The sequence below is a fragment of the Oryctolagus cuniculus genome, chromosome 1 (genome assembly GCF_964237555.1).
Source record: "Oryctolagus cuniculus chromosome 1, mOryCun1.1, whole genome shotgun sequence".
Lineage (NCBI taxonomy): Eukaryota > Metazoa > Chordata > Mammalia > Lagomorpha > Leporidae > Oryctolagus > Oryctolagus cuniculus.
This window is the reverse complement of record NC_091432.1, coordinates 81,327,673-81,354,080: the sequence shown is the minus strand read 5'-3', so window position 1 is coordinate 81,354,080 and position 26,408 is coordinate 81,327,673. Positions and strand designations below refer to the sequence as shown.

General features: G+C 38.8%; 1 protein-coding gene across 5 annotated transcripts in view; it reads right to left on the bottom strand.

Moving 5' to 3' along the window:
- Positions 1-25,397, bottom strand: part of NAALAD2 (N-acetylated alpha-linked acidic dipeptidase 2) — a 113,951-nt gene extending 88,554 nt beyond the window's left edge. For 3 of the 5 annotated variants that reach the window (XM_070076660.1, XM_070076659.1, XM_002708640.5), the window contains exons 1-12: positions 23,223-23,584; positions 22,466-22,577; positions 14,954-15,140; positions 13,083-13,184; positions 11,643-11,768; positions 9,561-9,747; positions 8,198-8,291; positions 6,365-6,463; positions 3,974-4,059; positions 3,222-3,341; positions 3,035-3,117; positions 213-276 (exon numbers count right to left, since the gene is read on the bottom strand). In XM_070076660.1, coding sequence (XP_069932761.1) covers positions 213-276; positions 3,035-3,117; positions 3,222-3,341; positions 3,974-4,059; positions 6,365-6,463; positions 8,198-8,291; positions 9,561-9,747; positions 11,643-11,768; positions 13,083-13,184; positions 14,954-15,140; positions 22,466-22,577; positions 23,223-23,304 — 1,342 coding nt within the window. In that variant the 5' untranslated portion in view covers positions 23,305-23,584. Of the gene's footprint in view, positions 1-212; positions 277-3,034; positions 3,118-3,221; positions 3,342-3,973; positions 4,060-6,364; positions 6,464-8,197; positions 8,292-9,560; positions 9,748-11,642; positions 11,769-13,082; positions 13,185-14,953; positions 15,141-22,465; positions 22,578-23,222; positions 23,585-25,234 lie in introns of those variants that run through there. The other 2 variants (XM_017344083.3, XM_070076667.1) reach the window with 2 other exon arrangements.
- Between the last annotated feature and the right edge of the window lie 1,011 nt (positions 25,398-26,408).

The following is a 26,408-nucleotide window of genomic DNA, read 5'->3' as shown; positions in this document are numbered from 1 at the left end:
GGTTGTCCCACTTGATTTGAGCCAGCACCTGCTTCTACCAAGGGTGTGCATTAACATGAAGCTAAAATCAAGAGTGGAGCTGGGACTCAAACCCAGTTGCTCTGATATTGGGTGCAGGTGTCCCACACAGTGTCTTAATCACTATGCCCAATGTCCACCCTGAAACAAAATTTAACTTTTGAGAATTTATTTTAAATTAAAATGTAAGTTACCTTCTATAGATGAATCTGAGTTGATATAAGCAATGCTTCTCTCCTGGAGTATTTTTGCATTTTCCTACAGTTGAAGCAAAATTGTTATTTCATTCACAGTATTTACAATTGTGAAATATAAACAAAATAATTTTATGAAAAAGTATATAGAAAGTACCCTCATGAATCAAATACTTGTACCTACCTGTGACTACAATTTCTGAAAAAAATGCTTATAGCTTGTTGACTGACATTAATGCAATTAAGAAAGTATCATGAAAGATTGGCTACAGTTTTTAGGAATAATAGAGAGTTTCAAAACAAGTATTTTCAAAATATGGCTCCTTGGGGCTGGCACTGTGGTGCAATAGGTTAACTCCCTGGCCTGAGGTGCCGGAATCCCATATGGGCGCTGGTTCAAGACCCGGCTGCTCCTCTTCCAGCCCAGCTCTCTGCTATGGCCTGGGAAAGCAGCAGAAGATGGCCCAAGTCCTTGGGTCCCTGCACCCACGTGGGAGACCCAGAAGAAGCTCCTGGCTCCTGGCTCCTGGCTTTCGATCAGCACAGCTCCAGCCCTTGCGGCCATTTGGGAAATGAACCAGCAAATGGAAGACACCTCTCTCTCTCTCTCTCTCTCTCTCTCTGCCTCTCCTCTCTCTGTGTAACTCTTTCAATTAAATAAATGAATCTTAAAAAAAAATATGGCTCCTTGATTCTCTCCATCAGCATATGCAAAGATGAGGTTCCCAGATTTTGGGGCCAGCCCCCAAATAACTGATTCAGAATTGCTCATAGTAAGGCTTAGAAATCTAACAGAGGTCCCTGGTGATCAATCTTTATGTACACTGAACTTTGAGATCCACTATGAGGGGATAAATAAATAAAGTTATCATTTTAATGGTGATAAATAGAAAATTTCCACTGATCTAAATGTATTCAAAAAGTGAAGAAGTAAAATGATGTAAAGAGGATTAGAGGACAGGGAAAATTAGAGGGATTAAAGGAGGGACAGATTAGAACAAAACCAAGACTCTCTCTCTCACACACACACACATACACACACGTGCGCAAATATACAGACTCAAAAAAAATAGACTAAAGTAGTCACATAGATGTGAACATGATGTTTCCATTTTAGATAGATATAAGGTCATAATTTACATTATAATAGGTTTACAGTGGAAATAAAGAAGCTAAATATAATAAAGAATCTGGTAACTGGTAGTAGAAAACTAGAAAGAGTACTGAAATTATCTTTTAATGCACATGTATGTAAATTAATGAAAAACATGTTTATTATTTTTACCTCAGATTTTTAAATCTTTATTTTAATCTGCCGAAATTTTAAAAAATAGATGTATGTATGTGTGTGTATAACAAAAATTATATATATATTTCCAATATTAAGTGACCTTACAAATGAAATTTGATTCATTTAAATTGATGTTCTACTTCCAAAATGTATATTCATGGTACCAATTTAAGAATAAAAATAATAAAAATTTGTAAGGTAAATGGAATGAACAAAGGATAAGTGATATCAGAGAAGTGGCTGTGTATGTATGAATGTACACCTGCATTTGTTTGATTTATATTATTATTATTTTTTATTTGTTTGACAGAGTTAAGCAGTGAGAGAGAGAGAGAGAGAGACAGAGAGAAAGGTCTTCCTTCCGTTAGTTCACTCCCCAAATGGCTGCTATGGCCGGTGCTGCACCTATCTGAAGCCAGGAGCCAGGTGCTTCTTCCTGGTCTCCCACGTGGGTGCAGGCGCCCAAGCAATTGGGCCATCTTCCACTGCCCTCGTGGGCCACAGCAGAGAGTGGGACTGGAAGAGGAGCAACCGGGACTAGAACCCTGTGCCCATATGGGATGCCGGTGCCACAGGTGGAAGATGAACCAAGTGAGCCACGGCGCCATCACCAATTTATTTTATTCTTAATTTAAAGTAACAAAAGAGGAAATGCATCAAGAGAGAAGCATTTTAAAAACTAAACATAATGCCAGTACACATACACCATGTTTATCTGAACTCATAAATGATAAACAGCAGATAGTGAAGGGAAAGTACTTACACAGGGTACCTACCTTTATAACAATGTATTAGCTTGCCTTATACATTTAAGAACTTAGAGATTACTGAACAGAGAGGCTAAGGGAAGAAGAAAGAAAGGAGGTCTAGGAGAAAGACAGAAAAAAAAATTAAGAGCACATGACAAGTGAAAACAATTATATCCGAAAGGGAAAGGAAACATCTCTGAAATTACAAAGGAAGTCAATTTATTAACAATCAGGCACACATCTGTTGTGAATGGTAAAATTTTCCTATGGTTGCAATTTTATACAGAATCTAAATGTTAAATTATAATCAAAGTATAGTGAACTTAATAGAATATCTTATGCTGTTTTTCAGATGGAAAAACTGCACAGAATCATCAGAAATGTGAAGATAAACTCCAAGGATTTGTACCATTTCCTAGATCAGTTGATTAAAACAGTTTCCTAATTTGGGAATTTTGGGGGATATTTGAGCTTGCCAATTCAATTTATTTTTCACCAAAAAATTCAAATAGAAACTAACAAAGATCTTGACAAGAATGAATATATTTATTTGTGGTCTAGTAACAAGAAGGTATTCTATTTAGCCAAACTAGGTGTAAAAGCACATTTTACTGAATTTTGCTGGAAATGTAAAGTCAAACTGTGTTCCTTAAGTTCTCTTGAATCATTCTCCAACTTATGATTCCATCAGACAATAGGATCTATTTGTGATCATCCTGAGATATATATACTTCTCCTCTGCTGACCAAGAAGGGAATAGGAACCTTTTCTGTCTGTCCTACCTCAGCCCATTCTGTGGAACCCAGAAGTCCAAATTCTTCTGCATCCCAGCTGGCAAAAATGATAGTTCTTCTAGGCCTCCAACCTGTAATCATCATGAACATATGTGGTTAGATACACCTGCCTAAAAATATAGGAAAATTAGGCCAGTCACTTTCTAACATCACCTACCATAGGAATGTTATTTACCTTTAGTTATCAGTTTTCCAAAACTCTGGGCAATTTCTTGCAAAACAGCAGTCCCACTGGTTGGGTCAATACCTCCAAACACCCAGGAGTCCCGGTGACCTCCCAGAATAACATACCTGTCTGGAGAAGACAATGTGCTCAAAAAAACTACAACTTTTTAAACACATTCTAAATATTCATAATTTGTGTTTTAAAATTAAACTTTCTTCTCCTTCCATTTCTTCCATAGAAAAAATTAACATTATAAAGTAAAAACATTCCTGGGGCTGGTGCCATGGCACAGTAGGTTAATCCTCCACCTGTGGCTCCGACATCCCATGTGGGCGCCGGTTCTAGTCCCAGCTGCTCCTCTTCCAGTCTAGCTCTCTGCTATGGCCTGGGAAAGCAGTGGAAGATGGCCCAGGTGCTTGGGCCCCTGCACCTGCATGGGAGACCTGCAAGAAGCTCCTGCCTCCTGGCTTCGGATTGGCACAGCTCTGGCCATTGCAGCCATTTGGGGAGTGAACCAATGCAAGGATGACCTTTGTCTCTATCTCTTCCTCTCATTGTCTGTGACTCTACCTCTCAAATAAATAAATAAAATGTTAAAAAAAGATAAAGTAAAAACATCCCTTCAGAGTTGTATACTTTCTTCCCAAAATTTAATAGTTTCAAATCAACCAGAAAAAAAATCAGTCATGTCTGAAATTTATCATCTGTTACCCTTTAATATCTGTAAAAACCAAATGTTTTTAAAAAGTTCAAAGACTCACCAGGTTCCACAGATCCTGTGATAGTTCCAATGACATTGTAAATTCTTGTAATTTTATTGATGTTGTGAACATGCATTCTAACCTTCCTAAAATTCCAGAAGGAATAAATTAGTTTGGATAGGGCATTATGTCTACATTTCAATATCTTATTGTGAAAAAATATCAAAACTATGGAAAACTGTACTTTGGATGATAAACTGTCATATACTCACCATAAGTGCAATAATTGTCAACACTATTGAACCACTTGTAAGGCAGTTACAGACGTCACAACAATTTACTCTTGCATACTTAAGCAGATGCTTGAAATTAAATTTTTAAATAAGATGAATGTTTTACGTTCTTTTTCCTTGATAGTCTATTTTTGATATTTATTAGTAATTCAAAATATTCTGTTTTTCAAAATACCTGGGTTATTCATTCTAAAATTTTCAAATAGTTATTTACAAAATAAGTAAGACAGCCTATTATGTAACAAAAGGAAAAGCACAGTCCTATTATTTGGATGTGTGTCTTTACATTAATTCTGGCTGTTCAGGTGCTTTTTGCCAGATGATGGAAGTGCCAGTATGAATGGACCTTGTTAAAGAAATGTCTGGGTGATGACTTTAAGAATGACAATGAGGGGCCTGTGTTGTGGTACAGCGGATTAATGTCCCGGCCTGGAGGACCAGCATCCCTATGAGTGCTGGTGAGTTCTGGCTGCTCCACTTCCATTTCAGCTCCCTGCTAATGTGTCTGGGAAAGCAGCTGAGGATGGCCCAAGTCCTTGGGTCCCTGCACCCACAAAGGACACCCAGAAGAAGCTCAGCAGCTTCCTCTGAGTCTCCCATGCGGGTTAAGGGACCCAAGCACTTGGATCATCTTCCACTGCTTTCCCAGGCCACAGCAGAGAGCTGGATCAGAAGTAGAACAGCCAGGCCTTAAACCAGAGCCCATATAGGATGCTGGTACTACAGGTGGCAGTTTTACCAGTTATGCCATAACACAGGCCCTGACATTGGAATTTTTATATTCCTGAGTTTTCCTTGCACTGTGACTGAAATCATAGAACTGAAGCTAATGACGGTCACTCCCAAAAAGTTTGTAGGGGCAGGCATTTGGGGCAATGTTTCAGCTGCCCCTTGGGACACCCTCATCCTATATCAGAGAGCCTGGATTAGAGTTGTGCCTACACTCTCCATTTCTGCTTTCTGCTAACACCTACTCTGGGTGTTGGCATGTGATAACTCAAGTACTTGGGTCCCTGCCACCCATTCATAGACTTGGACTGAATTCTCAGCTTCTTGTTACAGCCATGCCCAGCCTCAGCTTTTGTGGACATTGAGGAGTGAACCAGTGGATGGAAGATATATGTACCTCTGGCATTCCAAAATACATAAATAAATAAAAAAAAGTTTTTTGAAGATAGCTTTAAAAATTCATGGAAATTGGAACTGAAATATTTTGATGCAAAGATTTTAAAAATCCACACATAGTTTTTCATAATGGGCATCTTCCATGAACCTTCTGAGGACACCTTGTATGTTTTCTCTGTTTGTATAATTTTATATTTGTAAACCAGAAAGGCCATTACCTTTCACTGTGTATGTTATATTTTCCTACCTCTTGAGAGTATAAATAAAATAGATAGTAAACGCTCTTAAATTAAATGAACTCTATTCTGATTGAATTATGAAAGTAAAGACATAAATCAAATATTTCTAAAATTCTCTTATAGTAAAAAAGGTGAACTTCTAATAGTGTAAATATATTGGAATAAAAATATTCCTACAAAAACTAAAAAACATTCTAAGAGTTTTAGTCCATCTAGTCAAAGTAAATTGTGAGGAAATAATGTGATTTAATAAATCTAGTTTAATAAAAACAGCCACATCTTTTCTGATGTGTCAGTGTTAACATTTCCCTCTCCTCCTACATTTCAGGTAAATCCAATTCCTTAAGGTTCTGAGCAGACCCTGCTGTTACAGCTCTGTACAAGGTGATCTTGCCACCTTTATTTCCTGCTTGCCTTAGAAACTCACAGTAAATGATCATTAAATGTTGGTGCCTTTCTTTTTTAACCCCTTCCTTGAGTTAATCTTGAGTTTCCACGTACAGAATTTGAAAATTGTTTTAAAATCTTTCGGTGAAGGTGAAACTAAAAAAAAAATTACTTGAAGCATTAAACCTGTAACTCAAATGTAATATGTTTTGAAACCCTATGAAACAAATATTGATATCACTATTGGAAGAATCCAATACTTTAAGTATTGCTTTAATCTTAAAAAATCAGTTGTTCACTAATGGAACAGAGAAAGAGATAAGCAAAATACACCTCACAGAACAGTTATCTTAACATTTTTACATTAAAACATAAAACTTTTCCAGGCTATTAAAATAATACATTACCTGAAAGAATCACTGCCTACAAATCCAGGCCCGATTCTGTAACCCACATTAAGAGTTCCCTTCCAGCTCTCATCTGGTGGAGCAGTTCCTCCCAAATAGCTGTCAAGAGAACATGAAAATAACAGAAAAAGGCTGAGCATCACAATTTCTAAGGACAAACCATGACGTTTGAAGATGAGATAATATTTCATTCATATATTTAAGAAATATTTATTGATCATTCATTAAGGTTCTGTAAAAACAGTCTCCTCCCTGTGGGGCTTACATTCTAGCAACAGAGCTATAACTGAGATAAATAAATATGTAACATGCTAGTGATACATGCTAAGGAGAGAAAAAAAAATAGAACAGTAACGGAAGATGGACAGAACCAGCCTTTTGGGGACAGTGTTGTGGTGTAGTAGGTAAAGCTGTCGCCTGCAATGCCAGCATCCCAGATGGGTGCCAGTTCAAATATCAGCTGCACTGCTTTTAATCCAGCTCCCTACTAACATGCCTGGGAAAGAAGCAGAGGATGGCCCAACTACTTGGGCTTCTGCATGCACATGGGAGATCTGGAAGAAGCTCCTGGCTCCTGGCTCCTGGCTTTGGCCTGGCCCAGCCCTGGCTGTTTGTTGCAGCCATCTGGCGAGTGAACTAGTGTATGGAAGACCTCTCTCTGTCTCTCCTTTTCTCTCTGTGATTCTACCTTTAAAATAAATAAATAAATCTTAAAAAAAAAAAAACAGCCTTTTGCTCTTGGCCTTATTACTTATATGGGGAACCACTGGGTGCAAGAAATCTTAATTCATGACTGTAAAGGGAGAGAAATTAACTTGCAAAGAAGCTGCTGATAACATTGTAGTCATTCACTGGAGCAATTATTCAGCTGTGCTAAAACAGACACAAGGAGGGAGTGTAGGAATGAGAGAGAGTAGAGTGGGAAGTATCACGCTCTTAAAACTGTATATTAAAACATGAAATTTGTTCCCTTTATATAAAACAAAACATTTTAAAAACAGAAGTTGGGATTAAATAAGCAACATCAGTTACAGAAAATAATAATAGAAAATGTTGTGCACCCTATCCTAGATACTGCACTAAGTACTTCACATATCTGAAGTCAAAGTCACACTATTGGGGAGAAACAATTACTATCTTCATTTTATAGATAAGGAAACTGATTAAAGAAAGATAAAGCCACTGGTACAGGTCACATATCTAGTACTTGTTGGGCATTATCATAATTTGAATTATAGGCCAAGTATAAATATTTATTTAAGGGATATCTAAGAAAATCCAACCACTTGAAAAATCTCAAACTAGTATTCATTTCTATCTTTGAACATTTGACCATTTCATTTGTGGCCAACAGAGCAATGTTGCAGTATTATTTCTTAGTCACTAAACTCACTTCTCATTTTCTGTGGAATAAAAAAAAATTGTATGGGTGTGGGCATTTAGCCTAGTGGTTAAGATGACAGTAAGATGATCATGTCCCAAGTCAGAGTACTTAAGCTGGATATTTCACTATAGCTCCTGATGCCAGCCTCCTGCTAATGCAGATTCTAGGAACAGCAGTGATGACTCAAGTAATTGGGTTTCTGCCACCCACATGGGAGACTTGGGTTTGGTCCCTGGCTTGAGAAGTCAGCCTGTGCATGAATGTATTCTGTCTTCCTCTCTCTCTGCCTCTCAAATAAATAAATTTAAAAAAAACTTTAAGGTGGTATGTTCCATCATTCTTACATCCAAAATTACTTTACCTTTAATATAATTATATTGGTTTTTGATTAGAAAATTGACACTCTCATTTGAAATATCTTAATCACATATCTAACTAGGAAACTATACCGTAATAGTATTTCTGCATCATTATATCCAATGGGATGTACAGGTATTTGGGGAATTCCTACTCCTTCTTCAACATTAAGTCTGAAAGTATACTCTGTAAAATCAAGCACATAAATGGAAACAATTGAATAATATGAACAAGAGGTATTCAGGAATTTTTTTTTAATACTACTTCAGATTCGCTACACATTTGCAATTAAAGCAAAATTAAAAGTTACCCAAAAGTCCAACTATCTTTTTACTTAATACAGCCCATTTGATCAACAGTAAAGTTTAAATCATTTATACATTAAGGTAAAATCAATTACTGAGATTATAGTTTCCCAAATTTGTTTTGGCAGTCTGCATAATTCTCTTGAATTTTAAGAATATTTTATTTCCTCAAAGATATCTTGTATTCTTCTTGTAGAAGCTTCAACTAACCAGATATCTGGAAAATGTGTTCCAGATTTTGAAACTAGAAATGATTGGAAAAAATAACCAAAGGAAATTTGTAAGATCTTAGGAATTAATGAAAAACATCTATTCACAGTAACACAGCATTCTCTTTAAAGGTATATTGAAAAGTATTGACAGCCTTAAAATCTCACTGGGACTGGGGCTTTCAACCAAGATACCTTTCTTTCTCTCTCTGTGTAACTCTGATTTTCAAATAAATAAATAATTTTTTTAAAAAGTATATATACACACATAATTTGTACAAAGCTTATGATACACTTATGTGTAATAGCTATGAGACTGAAAGTGACCCAAATGTGCAAAAAGCAAAAGGATAAACAAATTTTGGTGTAGCTATTCAATGGAATTCTAGTCAGCAATAACAAAATGAATCATTGATGTAAATGGTGTGAGTGGGTAGGGGGTTGACAGGGGTACAGGCAGGAAGAATGGAAAGGGATTCTGAAGAGATGACAGAAAACTTATTTTGCAGTAATGGATGTATTTTTTTTTTGGTCTGGTTTGTGGGATATGGTTTCACATGTATCAAAACTTCTCAAATTTTAAATTTTAAATAGCACTAATCAGAAAACTCATTGGTATTTTAAAAAATAAGAATATATTATCTAAAGAGTGAATTTCTTAGGGAATTCAGAAAACCTAATTCCACTTTGAGAAGAGCAATATTCCTCTGGGTATGAGGATCTGTGTTTCTGACCTCTATTCTACTAAAGGTAGGAGAATGCAGCCCACACCTCACAGAAATTTAAAACTAAAACAATAGAAGAGACAATGCTTTTGATTTCCTAGTAATAATAATCAAAAATGATAATTTGAATGTTATTCTTTTGCTATTTGCTTTGATCTGATCAAAAAGGCAAGGGATATTTTGCAAAAACAGTGAACTGATAGGCTCATTCATTACCTTTAGCCGGATAGCCTGGAGTAAGTGGGTCACCAGCACCATTCAAATTTAACACATTTCCTCTCTGGGCTGCAGTGCCAGGAAGATTCCATCCTTTGGGATATGGCTGTACCTCGGGGGCAAAGTAGTCAGCTGGATCTGAGTACAAGATGATCCCGATGGCTCCTGCTAACATGGCATTTTTAACCTGTAGGGACAGTGTGCAAGTGGTGATACAGAAACAGCACATGATTGGCTTACTAATATTACAAAAAGCACCAATCTAATAAAGTAAGGACACTTAAACACTACTTTTTGTTGTCCCATTAACACATTCTGTTATCTTTGCCTTGAGTACATTTTCCCTTGTACATGCCCTAACACATATTTATTCTATATAACAAGGTACCATCTTTTATGTGAAGCATTCCTATTATTCCCAAAACTCAAAATTGATGTCTTCTTTCTTCTTTGTAATTCTGTATTTTGTATAACTTTCTGTTATAGAACATCCTAGAGTTTATTGAAGTAACTTTTAAGTTTCTGTTTTTCCTATTAGACTGAGAGTATTATTGAGAATGTCTTTTTCACATTTAACTATCTGCTCTCCTAAATCTCACACATTATAGAGTAAGCATCTAACAAAATATTTGTAAAACTAAACTGGTATGGAATTTTATTGAGAAGAATCATAGGGTGTGAAAAACTGCCCAAATTGGTTTTGTAAGCATCTTTCTAACAATCCAAATTGGCCAAGGATAGAAAAATCTACCCTATGAGATACTGAATTCTTCATTATCAGAAATATTGTGACAAAAGATGTATAACTATCAAGTATGATTCATTAAAACATATTCCAATATTCAGGAAGAATTTTACTATATATCAGCGGGGGCGTAATGTGTCACAATTTCTTAAAAGGACATTTGATTGTGCCAATCAAAATTCTGAAAGAATATACACTTCAGCAATTTCTTTTCTAGGAATCTATACTACAAAATTCACACAAATCTGGATAAGGGTGTTCACAGTAGAATTATTTGTAGTAATAACAAATTCAAGATAAGCAAAAAATTCAACAGAGAAATGATTAGCTTATAAATTCTATAAAATATCATGCTATCAATTAAATTAGTGAAGTATTTAAATCAGTTTTACAGAAATTATTATTACCAGACATTATCTTAATAAGGACTCTGTGAGATTGGTGCTACTAGTGTTTACATTTTATATATGAGAAAGCTTTGGCATACTTATGGTTGGTTACATAAATCACAGTAAAAAATCTGGAGAACAGAGTCCCAGACTAGACCAGCCCTAAGTGGTAAGAATCTTTGGGCTTATAATCTTTTTTGACAGATAGAGTTAGACAGTGAGAGAGCGAGAGACAGAGAGAAAGGTCTTCCTTCCGTTGGAGGTGCAGGGACCCAAGCACTTGGGTCATCCTCCACTGCCCTCCCAGGCCACAGCAGAGAGCTGGACTGGAAGAGGAGCAACTGAGGCTAGAACCCGGCACCCATATGGGATGCCAGCACCACAGGCAGAGGACTAACCAAGTGAGCCATGGTGCCGGCCTGGGCCTATAATCTTAACCACTGTATTATACAACTCTCAGTAAGCTGATGTGGAAGGATAAACCTGAATTATAGCTAAGGGTAAAAAAATAAAATTGTCTAATGTATAACATAGTCTTTGTTTTTAAAATATGTATGTAAAGTGAGCTTATACATAAATAAACATATGATCATATATCTCACCTAATTAGGTTATGAATAGCTCTTAAGATTGATTATATCTGGGCAATGAATTTACATAATGCAGGGGAACTTTACATTTTTTAGTTTATATAAATTTCCTTCAATTAGATGTTAAATAGCAAATATTACTTTTGTAATAAAATCATTTAAAATTATTTCCCTTTATAGCTACCTGATGCTACATAAAAACAGAAATTTCTGGGCACACCTAGAAAATAGCACAAAAGGCAATTTTTAAAGCAATCTTGGACATCATGAAGCAATCTTGGACATCGTGAATCAAGCTGATTATGTACATTTATAGGACATATCCTCTCCCCTTTCCTCTAGAAAAATAAAACCATACTTTATTTCCTCTGAAGATTTTCCCATATCTTGCAATAACAATCTTTCCAGTGCAGTTGATGTTCATCTCTCTTTCTAGTTTGAAAAAATCTTCAGTACGAGCATAGTTCACATATACAAGATCTCCCTAGAGGAATAAAGAAAGAAACAAATTCAATACTGCTGAAATTAAGAAGAAATAAAGAAGTTTGCTTGAAGTATTGCATCACTGAAAGTTTTCTTTCCTTATTTGCAATTAATAAAAAACCCATGATGGTTCTGTATTTTTTAGAGGATTTTCCAAATCCAAAGAAGTTAAAAAATGTTAATATGAGACATATTTAAATAGTACATTATGTGGAAGAAATTATCAGTGTATTCTAGATCACAGGAGATAAAAGAAATGTCATTTTTGGCAGTGCCGCGGCTCAATAGGCTAATCCTCCACCTAGCGGCGCCGGCACACCGGGTTCTAGTCCCGGTCGGGGCGCCGGATTCTGTCCCGGTTGCCCCTTTTCCAGGCCAGCTCTCTGCTGTGGCCCGGGAGTGCAGTGGAGGATGGCCCAAGTGCTTGGGCCCTGCACCCGCATAGGAGACCAGCAGAAGCACCTGGCTCCTGGCTTCCGATCAGCGCGATGCGCTGGCTGCAGCGCACTGGCCGCGGCGGCCATTGGAGGGTGAACCAATGGCAAAAGGAAGACCTTTCTCTCTGTCTCTCTCTCTCTCTCTCACTGTCCACTCTGCCTGTCAAAAAAAAAAAAATGTCATTTTTAAGAGCTTCTGTGGATGATCTACAAAAACAAATCTATCAACTATGATCAATTCAGATTTATAAACAATTACTAGGGGCTGGCACTGTGGCAGAGCAGGTAAAGCCACCGCCTGTAGTGCCAGCATCCCATATGGGTGCTGGTTCAAGACCTGGCTGCTCCACATCTGATCCAGCTCTCTGCTTGGCCTAGGAAAGCAGTAGAAGACGGTCCAAGTCATTGGGACCCTGCACCCATGTGGGAGACCCAGAAGAAACTCCTGGCTCCTAGCTTTGTATCGGCATAGCTCCAGTCATTGTGGCCAACTAGGGAGTGAACCAGAGGATGAAAGACCTCTCTGTGTAACTCTGACTTTCAAATAAATAAATAAATATTTTAAAAAATTACCCGAGCTTATAAAAGCATCTATTGGCATTAGTGAATTAAAAGCATTTTAATTTTGTTATTTCAGAGTGGCATCTGCTTCACGAAGGTCTATTTTAAATGTACTTGCTTTCTTGATTTTTCTGGTATTTTCTTTTTGTAAAACATATTACTTTTTATTTTAAGGGGATGTGTTCATTAGTGCTCAGTAGTAAATAATGGACTGGTGTGTATAACTCACCTAATCTTTTTCATTTTAGTCCTCTACACAAGTTCCACATAACAAAGAAAATTTTAAACAAGAGAACAAACAAATGTCTTTATTTTACCTCTGGCGTGCCTTGGGCTGAGAAAGCATTATATGGCGGTACAATATTTGTAACATTCTCATATCCATCTGGTGCAGGTTCAAGGGATGTTGTTTTGAAAATCTAGCAAAAATTGAAAGACTCAAGTTGAAAAGAATAATTTCAGGTTGTTATAAAAGTTTAATCCATTTTGCCCTCAAATATACACTTTAGATTAAACATCCTGGAACTAGGTTCTAAAAATATGTAGACCATGTTGAAAAGCTTTATTTTTTTTTTTGTTTTCAAAATAATAGAAACTTTTACAAATGCTAGCAATCCCAGCTAACTTAAAGCTTCTTTATAAAGTGAAAAAACGGGGCTTCAAAGGTGGAAGTCTCCTGAGTTTCCTTTTTTGACTGTTTTTCCATCTTACTTTGTGGGCCTCTTTTTCTCCTATCTTTATTTAAATAATTTTTCCCCATATTTTACCTCCAGTACACTACTTGACTCATTCTATGTTGCCTTCCTGTGAAAATTTCACAAACAGCCAATATGCTTATGATGCCCAGTTTTAAAACTCATACACTCACATTTAAGAGCTTGATTGTTATTATCTTTCTTCTGACTCTCCAAATCCAGGCCTGTTTCTAGTCTGGGAGTCATCCTGAACTCACTTTTTGCTTCTTTTCTCCAATCAGTCACTAAGTTCTACTAAAATGCTCCCTAACTGGTTCTCAGATCCACCCTTTTTCCTCAATCTAGCTAACATCCTAATTCAAGACTGCATCATCTTTTATCTGGACGGTTGTCTTAAGATTGCAACTTTAGAGGCCGGTGCTGTGGCGCAGTCAGTTTTAAAGCCCAGGCCTGCAGCGCCAACATCCCATATGGGTGCCAGTTTGAGTCCCAGCTGCTCCACTTCCCATCCAGCTCTCTGCTAATATGCCTGGGAAAACAGGGGAGGATGGTCCAAGTGCTTGGTCCCTGCTCCCATGTGAGAGACCTGGAAGAAGCTCCTGGCTCCTGGCTCTTGGCTCCTGGCTTTGGATTGCACCATTGCAGCCATTTGGGGAGTGAACCAGAGGATGGAAGACCTCTCTCTCTCTCTGAATATCTCTCTCTCTAACTGCATTTCAAATAAATGAAATAAATCTTAGGGAAAAAAAAAAGACTGCAACTTTAACTCCTTTTCTAGTGTAAGTATAATCAGCAGACTGCCCAATCTATCTCAGATTCCATTCTACCTACACCCTCCCCCTGCTTTGGACTTTTGTCACTGGCTCCTGTGGACTAAAGTTAATTTCTAAGACCTTCAGGATAGCATGTAAGTCCTTTTATGACAGTCTGCAGAACATATCTACTCGTTTTCCTTTAATCACAGACTACTTTGTGTTTAAAACGTTTGAAATGCAGATCTTAAATTCTCCCAATGCTACTAAGCTAGTTTATGTTTCTAAGGCTTTGCCAATATTTTATTTTCTGCCTAGAAAATTCTTATCTTGCTTTCCCTCGTGAGTAATTCCTTGTGTGCTTTTATAACATATCAACACTTTCAGGAAATCTCCTCTAACTCACAGGCTGGACTTAGTGACTTTTTGTGTGTGTGTGAGATAAACAGCCCTAATAATACTGTTCATAACACCATATTGACTTGAAGCAATGTATTTCATTGTCAGCCTCATCTGACTTAAGCAAAGCACCTATGTCCTAACTTTCCTTCTGGCCTCAGGGCCTAGTACCATGCCTAATGCCTACTAGACTCTTAATATTTAGCTTGCATATCATTAATTTTTTAAATGTTATTTTTATTGGATTATTAACAAACTTCTATTTTTACTTGATCCTACACTCCAATCCACATAAAAGGGTGGATTTATAAAACATGAAAAATACCAACAATTCTGTATCACCTCAATTCCATGTTCATTCACAATTGATATATAGTTGGCATTTGTCTCATTAGGGTAAGAGAGAAGAACATCATAATGAACCAACTTGGCTGAATCTAGCCCAAATTTCTTCCACTGGGTTTGAATTTTCTTGGCGAGCAGTAAATTTTGTTCTGTTCCTGCCAGATGAGGAAGTTTTGTAAAAGAGCTAAAATGAAAATAAAACACAAGAAGGAGTTAAAACTATATTCAGATGATGTGCTAAAGACTATTTTAGATGCATTACTCAACCTTTAAGCCTTAAGTTATCATTTCCATATCAGAGATACGAAAAACCCAGCCAGAGATAACAACTTGGGTATATGCCAGTTTTAAACATGTTTGTACACAACTGCAGTTTCCCCATGGTGCTCCCTCAGAAAAGAACACACTCATAGTTAACAGAATCAGCACAGGCCCAGATGTGAGAAGACACTCAGGAAGAGGGTCACACTCCTATCCCCATGGTGCTCCTTCTTGCTGCTCATCCACAAATAGAGGGTATTTTGTAAAAACAAAGCAAAATAAAAGTCTTAATGTTTACCAGGGACCAGAGAGACACACTTCTTCATTTATCTTATAGTCATACTTCTATTAATTGTACTATGGCTATAGTTGCTGATTTTTATCATTGAGCCTAACACTTCTGTCTGAGCTTGTTGAATTGAATTTACACAGTGTCCTTTCAATTCTGTGGGTAAATCACTTGTAGTGTTGATGTGGCCTCATAAATGCATTTCTTAGTAAAATCGGTTTTGCCTCAGGTAAATACTTTTTTTAAAAATATTTATTTATATTATTTGAAAGGCAGAGTTGCAGAAAAGAGAGGGGCAGGGGAGAGGTCTTCCATCCAGTGGTTTGGTCACCAGATGGCCGCAACAGTTGGAGTTGTGCCAATCCAAAGCCAGGAGCCAGAAGCTTCTTTCAGATCTCCCACACATATGCAGGGGCCCAAAGATTTGGGCCATTCTGCATTGCTTTCCCAGGCTACAGCAGAGAGCTGGATCAGAAATGGTGCAGCCAGAACACGAACCTGCACCCATATGGGATGCTGGCACTGCAGGTGGTGGCTTTACCCGCTATACCACAGTGCCAGCCCCTGGGTAAATACTTTTAAAAACATTTTCCCAACCCTCTCCCACTGATATTAGTAAAGCAATTACTTTTATAAAGTGATTTTTAGCTAACCAAAAGACAAAAGTAGAAGGAATTCATCTTTATCAAAAACTTATCATATATTAAGCCCTCTACAGACACATTAACATGTGTTCTCATTTATACTCAGAACTCATCTTTCACAGACCCCATTTTTCCAAACAGGAAACAGAGGATGGTTGAGTAACTCATTCATAACTTCACATCTAACAAATGCTGGGACTGGAATCTGAAAGTATACCTGTCTGATCTTGAGAAATACTGATATTTCTAAATAATTCATCTGTTCTTACTACCTAACTCCTTAAAATCCCTTAAATCTGCTTAAAATCTGGGAGTCATCCTGAACTCACTTTTTGCTTCTTTTCTCCAATCAGTCACTAATTAAGTTCTACTAAAATGCTCCCTAACTGGTTCTCAGATCCACCCTTTTTCCTCAATCTAGCTAACATCCTAATTCAAGACTGCATCATCTTTTATCTGGACGGTTGTCTTAAGATTGCAACTTTAGAGGCCGGTGCTGTGGCGCAGTCAGTTTTAAAGCCCAGGCCTGCAGCGCCAACCTCCCATATGGGTTCTATCCCTTCCTACACTTTGTATTATGAAGCTCACCGTCCCACAGGGCATATAAATTCCTTTTAGATATGGTCCATTCTTCTACCTTTTCAGCTTCACTTCCGACTACTCTATAAAATTTTCTGCTCTACATCAGAGAGTATATTCATTTTCTCCTGAAGTGATTGTGCTCTCTCTTACCCCTTACCTTTACATGGGGCCTTCTCTCAGACATGCATATATCACATGTACTTGACTCTCCCTCCCTCACCGTTTTTACTTCTCCCTCTCTCCCACCTGCAAAGTACTCATCAGCCACTAGGACTCCTCAAGCATCTTCTTCCCTGGGAAATTGTCCTTCTCTATATCATCAAATGAAAACTACACATTGTAGCTGTTTAATTCTTACAACATTTGTTTTTTAAAATGTACTAATGGAGTTGGCACTGTGGCACAGCAGGTTAAAGCCCCAGCTTGCAGCGCAGGCATCCCAAATGAGCACCAGTTTGAGACCTGGTTTGCTCTACTTCCAATCCAGCTCTCTGCTATGGCCTGGGAAAGCAATAGAAGATGGCCCAAGTCCTTGGGACCCTGCACGCACATGGGAAACCTGGAAGAAACTCCTGGCTCCTGGCTTTGGAATAGCTCAGCTCTGGCCATTGCAGTCATTTGGGGAGTGAACCAGCAAATGGAAGACCTCTCTCTCTGGCTGTACCTCTCTCCACAACTCTGTCTTTCAAATAAATCTTTAAAATGTGCTAATGTGTTTATACATATGATATTTTGTATACTCAGAAAAATATGAAGCCCAGCATTGGGATGCAGGGGGTTAAGCCACAGCTTGCGAAGAATGCCAAGTCTCAGCTATTCTGCTTCCAATTCAGCCCTCTGCCAACGTGGCAGGGAAGCAGGAGATAATGGCCCAAGTACTCATTTCCTACAAGTTTCTCATCAGGGTCCAAGATGGGCATTATAGTTCCAGGCAGCACATATACACTCAATAATGCTTACGAGAAACAAGTACAAGCAAGAGCAGCTAGTACCTCTTGCAGGTTTCATTTAACAGAGGAAAATACTTTGTAGAAGACCTTAACTAAATGTTTTTCTCATTTCATTAGGTCACTCTCCTCTACTTAAACCAATCATTGCCAAACGGAATAAAATTATTACCTGCCTATGAACAATAAAAAGATTCCTAGATCTGGAAGATGACAACATCTGATAAATACAAGCCTTCCTGGAAGCAGGAAAATACGATTGAGGCCCTGTCAATAAGAAAGTGGTTGGGTGTAATGAAATTGTTCCCCTCATTAGTCTCTTTAACCCAATGTAGAGCCCCTCATTTCCTTCCTGAACTATACTATTGTGTTTACAAACCCTTTATATCTATAATGAATAGATCAATAATAAACCAACAATTCTCCTGTGCCTCCAGCCCCTTTACTGAATGTTTAATTTATCTGCTTGCTTTAACTGGTTTTCTCTGAGGGCCTTGCCAAGCTGTTCTTTTTCACATGCCTCCGTATATGTCAGAGCTACAAGGCCTTTCTTATATTTCAATGGAGTCTTTCTTATATTTCAATGGAGTCTTTCTTATATTTCAATGGCTCTTTCTAATATTTTTCCTTCATTTTCTTTAAAAGTAACAGCTCTTTTTGAAGTTCATATCAAAAGTCACCACCTACTGCATGTTGTAGGTGTCATTATCTCCAAAACTTAGATCATTCCTCTACATTTAAGTTGTGGGCACCTAATTCATTGTATTTCCCTCTGTCCCTATTGGGTCACTGTTCTTGGCATGTAATTTCTGTATTCAGTTGGACACAAAGGAAAAAAAAGCCAACACTGAAAAGAAAACTATTCACACATAACTTGTCACTTTATGGATATTAGAAATTAAAGAAAAGTGGGGTCAGCGCTGTGGTGCAATAGGTTAAGCCACTGGCTGCAGTGCCAGCATCCCATATGGGTGCTAGTTTGAGCCCCAGCTGCTCCGCTTCCAAGCCAGCTCCCTACTCATCTGCCTGGGAAGGCAACAGAGGATGGTCCAAGTCTTTGGGTCCCTGTATATATGTTGGAGACCTGGAAGAAATCCTGGTTCCTGGATTTGGCCTGGGCCAGGCCTGGTTGTTGCAGCCACTTAGGACTGAACCAGAGGATGGAAGATCTTTCTCTGTGTGTGTATGTGTGTCTGTCTCTCTCTTTTTTTTTTAAGATTTATTTTATTTATTTGACAGGCAGAGTTACAGAGAGAGGTAGAGATAGAGAGAGAGAGAGGTCTTCATCTATTGCTTCACTCCCCAGATGGCCGCCATAGCCGGAGCTGTGCTGATGCGAAGCTGTGCCGATCGGAAGCCAGGAGCCGGGAGCCTTCCCAGGGTCTCCCACGTGGGTACAGGGGCCCAAGGACCCAGGCCATCTTCCACTGCCTTCCCAGGCCACAGCAGAGAGCTGGATCGGAAGTGGAGCAGCCGGGACCAGAACCGGTGCCCACATGGGATGCCAGCGCTTCAGGCCAGGGTGCCAACCTGCTGAGCCACAGCGCCGTCCCCCCACCCCGTCTCCCTCTCTCTCTGTAATTCTGACTTATAAATAAATAAATAAATAAAATCTTTTAAAAATGAAATTAAGGTACTAATAATATAAATAAGCATGACTTTTAAAGTTCAATTAAGGGGCCAGCGCTGTGGCGCAATAGGTTGATCCTCTGCCTGTGGCACAGGCATCCCATATAGGCACAACTTCTATTCCTGGGTGGTCCTCTTTGGATCCAGCTCTCTGCTATGGCCTGGGGAAGCAGTAGAAGATGGCCCAAGAGCTTGGGCCCCAGCACCTGTGTGGGAGACACAGAGGAGGTTCCTGGCTCCTGGCTTTGGATAGGCTCAGCTCCAGCTGTGGCGGCCATTTGGGGAGTGAACCAGCGGATGGAAGACCCTTCTCTCTGTCTCTCCCTCTCACTGTGTGTAACTCTACCTCTCAAATAAATAAATAAAATCTAAAAAAAAAGTTCAGTTAAGAGCATCACCAAGTTTTACCATTGATAGCTGATGCTCTCTTATCAACACTTCATGTTATTCTGCAGGCACAGTACAATAGTGTTAACATCTTATCTCATATTTTTAAGTTGTACAAATTTCAATATAAGCATTTTGTCCCACTTGGTAAGACATTCTGCCATTTTACTTCATTGCATTAACAATACAGATTGTCTCTTCAAATGATATTGATCCCACTGCCTACTCTTTCTTTTTTCTGTATCTCCAAAAAAGCACCTAAAAGCAGACATTTTGAATTAGCTTCTTGATATGTGATTTGTTTTGGCCATAAGTCCACTCAAATTTCCTAAGAACAGTACAATTGTTTTCATATGCTAGCTTATTCTAATTAAATTCACAGAATGGAACATTGTGATCTCATCAAATCACAGCACAGAAGAGGAAATGCACCATTGTGTATGCATTTCACTCTGTAGAAGATTCTCTAGGGCTTATCTGGAATCTCAAAGGAAGAGAAGAAAAGAATGTGTAGAAAAATATTTTAAGAAATAGTTAGCAAAATCAAACATTCCTAAGCAAGAAGAGTTATTTCAATGAATGTTGTAGGTGGGTGTTTAATCTAACAGTTGAGAGTCTGGCTAAAATTCCTGTGCCCCACATCAGAATATCTGGCGTCACTACCCAGCTCTGATTCTTGACTTCAGCTTCCTGTTAATGTAGACCCTGGAAGGCAGCAAGGATGGCTCAAGTACTGGGTCCCTGCCACCCACAAGGGAGACCTGGATTTAGTTCCCAGCTCCTGGACTTAGCCAGGCCAAGCAGCCCTGTCCATGTAAACATTTAGGGAATGAACCAGTAAATGGAAGCTTGCTCTCTCCCATTCTATATACATTCTCTCTCTCTCTCTCTCTCTCTCTCTCTCTCTCTTTCTCTGTGTGTGTGTGCATGTGAGTGTGTTTGTGTCTTATTTTAAAACAAACTGTATCATCAACCCTCACATCCAACCACCCACAAAAATTAACTTGAAGTGGATCTTTGACCTATATGTGTAAATTCCAATTATAAATCTTTATAAATGGAGACACACAAACATCCAATAGGCTCATAAGAAGATGTTTAATATCCTGTCAGAAGAAGAATCCAAATTAAAAACAGTACAATATCACTACTCACCACTAAAACTATCATAATTAAGACAACTGACAGTGCTAAGTATTGGGCATGCTGAGCAGCAACAGCAACATTCACATGTGGTGGACAGGAATGCAATGTGATGCAACCACTTCTGAAGTTGCCTTGGTGGGACTGCTGTTGTGGAATAGTGGATAAAATCCCAGACTGCAACACCAGCATCTCATATGGGTGCCAGTTAGTGTCCTGGCTGTCCTGCTAATGGCCTGGGAAATGCAGCAAAAGATGACCCAAGTGCTTGGGTCTCTGCCACTTCAAGGGAAACCTGGATGAAGATCCTGGCTCCTGGCTTCAGCCTGCCCCAGCCCTGGTCATTGTGGTCATTTGGGGAGTGAACCAGTGGATTGCAGAGCTCCCTCTCTTTGTGAATTCACTTCAGCATTTTCTTAAGAAGTTAGACATATGTTTGTCATCCAACTCAGCTATTCCAACCCAGCCATTCCAAGGGAAATAAAAACATAAATCCACAAAAAGACTTGTAATCATACATTCATAGAAGCTTCACTCACAATAATAAAAAACCAAGAGCAATCCAAATATCCCTTGACTATACATTGGAGTATATCCATAAAGTGGAATACTATTCAACAACAAAACAATGATACCTGCAACAACCTGAGTGAATCCAAAATCATTACTCTGTATGAAGGAAGCCAGACACAAAAGTGCATACTATCTAATTTCATTTATATAAAATTCCAGAAAATAGAGATGAATCTATGGTGACATAACAGTGACCACTGGTTGCGTATGGTCAAGGAAGAAGGGAGGAATAAACTGCAGAGAGAATAACAAGTTTTTTTTTTTTTTTTGAATTTTGACTGAGAAGGTTTGCTGAATACAGTATAATCAGTCAGAACTCAAATTATAGGTTCTATAGAGATGCAGCTTATGTAAATTATGTTTCAATAAATCTGATTTTTTAATGGCACTCCTTTGAAAGTCATCCCAGAAATAGATGCCATAGGTCATTGACCTCAAGGAGTTCATAATCCTTCCCCTGAATGTCAGTAACTCTTGTTCATGTTTAGAAATTGAAGGATATGCATTAATGCCTCTTTGCTTTCATTTTGTTTTATTTGTGAACAACAAATGTATATTTGCAAGATGAGATAATGGTTTAACCTATGGTAGGCAGTTACCTTCTTTCCACTAAACCAGTGAATCAATACCACAAAACTCTTCCTGACAGAATATGATGTGTTAAAAAAAAATGCTGATTAAATTCAGGCATGAAGAAGAAATAATAACATTGAGCTGCGGTCCAAAGTTCCATGAATTGCATTTTAAGAAAAATATATTTTTATTCAGAAAATATAAACAAAAAAACCAAATGAAGTTGAAAAATCTCTCAGTAGGACTACCAGATACCTTTTGATAAATGAAGTTTTGGGAAGAAAGCTCTATTTCTGTAAAAGGAATGGATTTCAACTTATTAATGGTTTAAAGAGAGGCTTTACACAACCATAAATTAATGACTGCTACCTAATTTCCACACAAAGATATCTCACATACATGTAACCAGATTTAATACACATTACACTCAGCAATGTTTTAAACAGTATTTTTAAGATCAAATATGCAAAAACAAACTCACCGAAGAAATGATTTAATGTTTTCAGCTTTCATTTCTGAGACCAGTTTCCACCGTATACTTTGATGATAGCGCACTGAAGTGGTTGTTCCTTTGAAAGGCTTAATGAACCAGCCTGAGGGAAAATACACACACACACACACACACACACACAATCGCTATGGTTTTTCAAAATCAGAAACGAAAAAGTGCCCCCCCCCCCCCGCCATAGATCATGGTGGGCTTTAAAGACAAATGGGCCCCATTAAATGCTGAAAATCTTTTAATCCTAATGTATGATGCAATTCTGAGTTGGTTGAAGTTTTACTTTAGTATCTGCTCTGGTTCTCCCCTGCAGATCTAATATGCAAGACAGTGCTTGGCACACACAGCCTCCTTCCACAGACACTTAAAGGATGAGGAAAGTTCAGTTATTTGCAGTGCCCTCAGATACGTTGGTATTTCTGACTCCGTATTGCTTGGAAATGAAACCATCTTTCCCATCTCTGAGAACAGTGACAGCTCTAAACTGTCTTTCCAAAAGCCCCTAAGGGTAGCCGGAACTCAGCACTGAGTAACACAACACACTACATTGAATTTTTACTTCTGCTGAAATTTCCAGGGTTCCCCACATGAAACTCACTGGACCTGGCAAAGGCCAGCCTACGGCCCAGTCCCTTCCAGATGCTCGCTGCTTTCATTCCCCTTTGCACGGTAGCCGCCTTCCGGAGGCTGGCCAGCCCTGGGTCCGCGGTGCGGGGGTGGGGAGTTTGTAACTTACCCACCATAAATCCCGCCAGGAAAGATGCCAGCGCTGCAGCCAAGCACATCCAAAGGTACAGACGGCCCCTGGAGTTGGCCATTGCTTCTTCCGCGCGGAGCCTCGAACGCCGGCTGCTGTCGGTAGCCTGGGAGCTGCAGAGAAGCCAGTCCAGCGCGCGCGCCGGGAACGCGGTGAGCAGCCTCGGACCTTGGCCAAACCCGCCCCCGCCCTCCTGATCAGTGCAGAGAGTGAAAAAAAGCTGGCAGCGCTGGCCAAGCTTGGCCTGGCCCCAGCGGTCCCCGGGGGCCCTCAGGGGTGGGAGAGAGAAAGCGCTGCAGTCGGAGGAGGAATTCTTCCTGTTGGCAGGCAATTTTCTTTGTGTGAATCCTGTAAAGGCCGGCAGGGGCTGCTGAAGTGTCCTAATCATTTCCCAAATAACTCAGCTACTGCTGCTTTGCCTTCTGTATCTCTAGAACTGCGGAATCTGGGCTCTGCAGCACATGTCAGCATTGTTTTTCCTTCCCCATTCCTGACTGTTTCCAGACTCTGTATCCTAGTTTCAAGCTAGTTTCAAACTCACTGTCACATGTTAGTACCTTAACACCAAAACTCACTCACTTGCCTTCTTTCCTTCTTCACCTAAACAAATCTCCAAATTTATATAACTCTGTGTCCTCTCCCTTAACTGAGGTTTTTACCTAACTCAAAGTAGTAAAATTAGCCATTGAAAAGGCTTTTTACTGTTAAGGCCATCCTTAACAAATGCCGTTCTCTCTGTCCTCACCTCTCTGTTCCAATTACAAACCACTTCTCATTAAATATTTGTAATATTTGAAAAAAAAAGATTCTTGGAAGTGGAACTCCTGCATCCATCTTTTTCACAGTGCAGAGGATAATTTTAGCAATCTATGATTGACTTCCTATAAATAAGCAAAAAATGTTCAGGGGAAACAAAATTGTGGAGTGGACTTTGAAAGAGAGGACACAGCTGGGATTAGACTCCAACCTTTATTGCATTGTCTGGAGCCCTGATGGCTTGAGATAAGGTTTGAGATAAAGCACCTTTGCTTCTAACAAGATGCCAGAAGAGTGTAATTTATTTTTCTTGGATGTAATTGTTGAAAATATCTTGGAACTTTCATAGGATTTCTAACAGCTAACAAGCTATCCCTCATGGTTTGACCCAAGTATCCATTGTGAACTAATTGACTTGTAAATATTTATATGTCATTAAGGCCCCAAGTAATCCCAATGCTTTCAGCTGCAATTCTACTGTGGTTTGGATATGGCTTAAGTGTGTCCCAGGATGGTGATGTTGGGAGTTGAGATTTGTAACAGGTGAGGCCTGGTAAGAAGTTAAATAAATTATTCAGAAGATACTGTTGCTAGTGAAGTAACTATACTCGTCAAATGAGGTTTGAGAAACACTTCCTATCCACAATTATTGTATATATTATATTATTAAAGAATATTGGGGTTTTTATAACTATAAAGTGTCTAGTTTAACAGTTAGGTAACAAGGGTCTCCACTATGCCATTCACAATATCAAGTGTCATTTGTGTTACATGTAAACCTTTTCATTTGTAATTAGTTAAATTCTAGACCAGTGGCTTTTTTAATATGCTACTCCTGGGGCCATTTACTATATATAATGTATATAATATTTGTATATTCAAGAACATATATATCTGCACCCCATGGGAGACCAGGAAAAGCACCTGGCTCCTGGCTCCTGGCATCGGATCAGCGCGGTGCGCCGGCTGCAGCGCGCTGGCTGCGGCGGCCATTGGAGGGTGAACCAATGGCAAAGGAAGACCTTTCTCTCTCTCTCTCTCACTGTCCACTCTGCCTGTCCAAAAAAAAAAAAAAAAAAAAAAAAAAAAGAACATATATATATATAATTAGCTAAAATCATCTATAGAAAAATTCTGAGGCTTTGATCCTTAACTTTAGGAAGACTACAATACAATCAGAAAGCAAATATTGAATAAACAATTAAATGTAAATATTTTTTAAAAAGTAGTATTACCTCAAGTGTGAACGTTGTCGGTGCCCCAATAGGCGGCATCTGCAATCTGTATCCTGGCAATCCATTGTAGAAAGCCGAGCTAGATGATTCAACAAGTCTTTGGTCTTTTGTTAACACAGACGCTGCAGGCATTCAGAATTCTGCCTTAATTAAGCTTATAACAGAGGTCTGCCATAAAAAAGTTTCTAATTATTAGTATCTCTTTAAAAATTATTAATTTATTTGTTCATGTTCTTGGGTGGGGAGGAGGGGGGCTGGGGACTGGGGTTAGGGCACTCCCATTTGCTGGTTTGCTCCTCAGATGCCTGCCATCAGCTAGGGCTGGGTCATTCTATAGCCAAGAATTCAGTCCAGGTCTCTCAATCACCTGGGTCACCCCAACTACTTGAGCCATCACCTATTGCCTCCCAGACTGAAAAAATAATTATTAGTATATAACTATTTAAAATAATTATTAGTATCTTGACAGATACTTCTGACTTGCAAAGCATACTTTGAGCAACACTGTTTATTTATGCTAACCCCTTTTCCAATTTTCTTCAAAGTTAAAAGGGCTAAGAAAGGGTGCCGGGTTCTAGTCCCGGTTGCTTCTCTTCCAGTCCAGCTCTCTGCTGTGACCTGGGAGAGCAGTGGAGGATGGCCTAAGTGCTTGGGCCCCTGCACCCACATGGGAGACCAGGAAGAAGCACCTGGCTCCTGGCTTCAGATCTGTGCAGCACTGGCCATGGCAGCCATTTGGGGAGTGAACCAGAGGAGGGAAGACCTTTCTCTCTGTCTCTCTCTCTCACTATCTATAACTCTACCTGTCAAATAAATATAAAGGTCTAAGAAATATTTAGTATTGGCAGACCAGTCTCTAAATAATAAAACTATTGGAACATTGGACCTGCTCATGGTTCTGTGTCTTTAACATGACAAAACTAGCCATTTTCTCAGTTTAGCGGGTTTAATGTCCCTAATACAACCTTTTCCCTTCCTCTTCCCACATCATAAAAGAGGCAACATTGTAACTCTAAAGTTCAAGTCCTTTCAGATCAGTTATGGCAAGGTTTGAAAATGAAGAATGACATACATACTAATAAAGCAGGATGTGTATATGTAAATTCCTTAATAAACATTCTAATTACTGTTTCAATAAAGAAGAAATAATGTTTAGCTTGATGATAAAATGGCT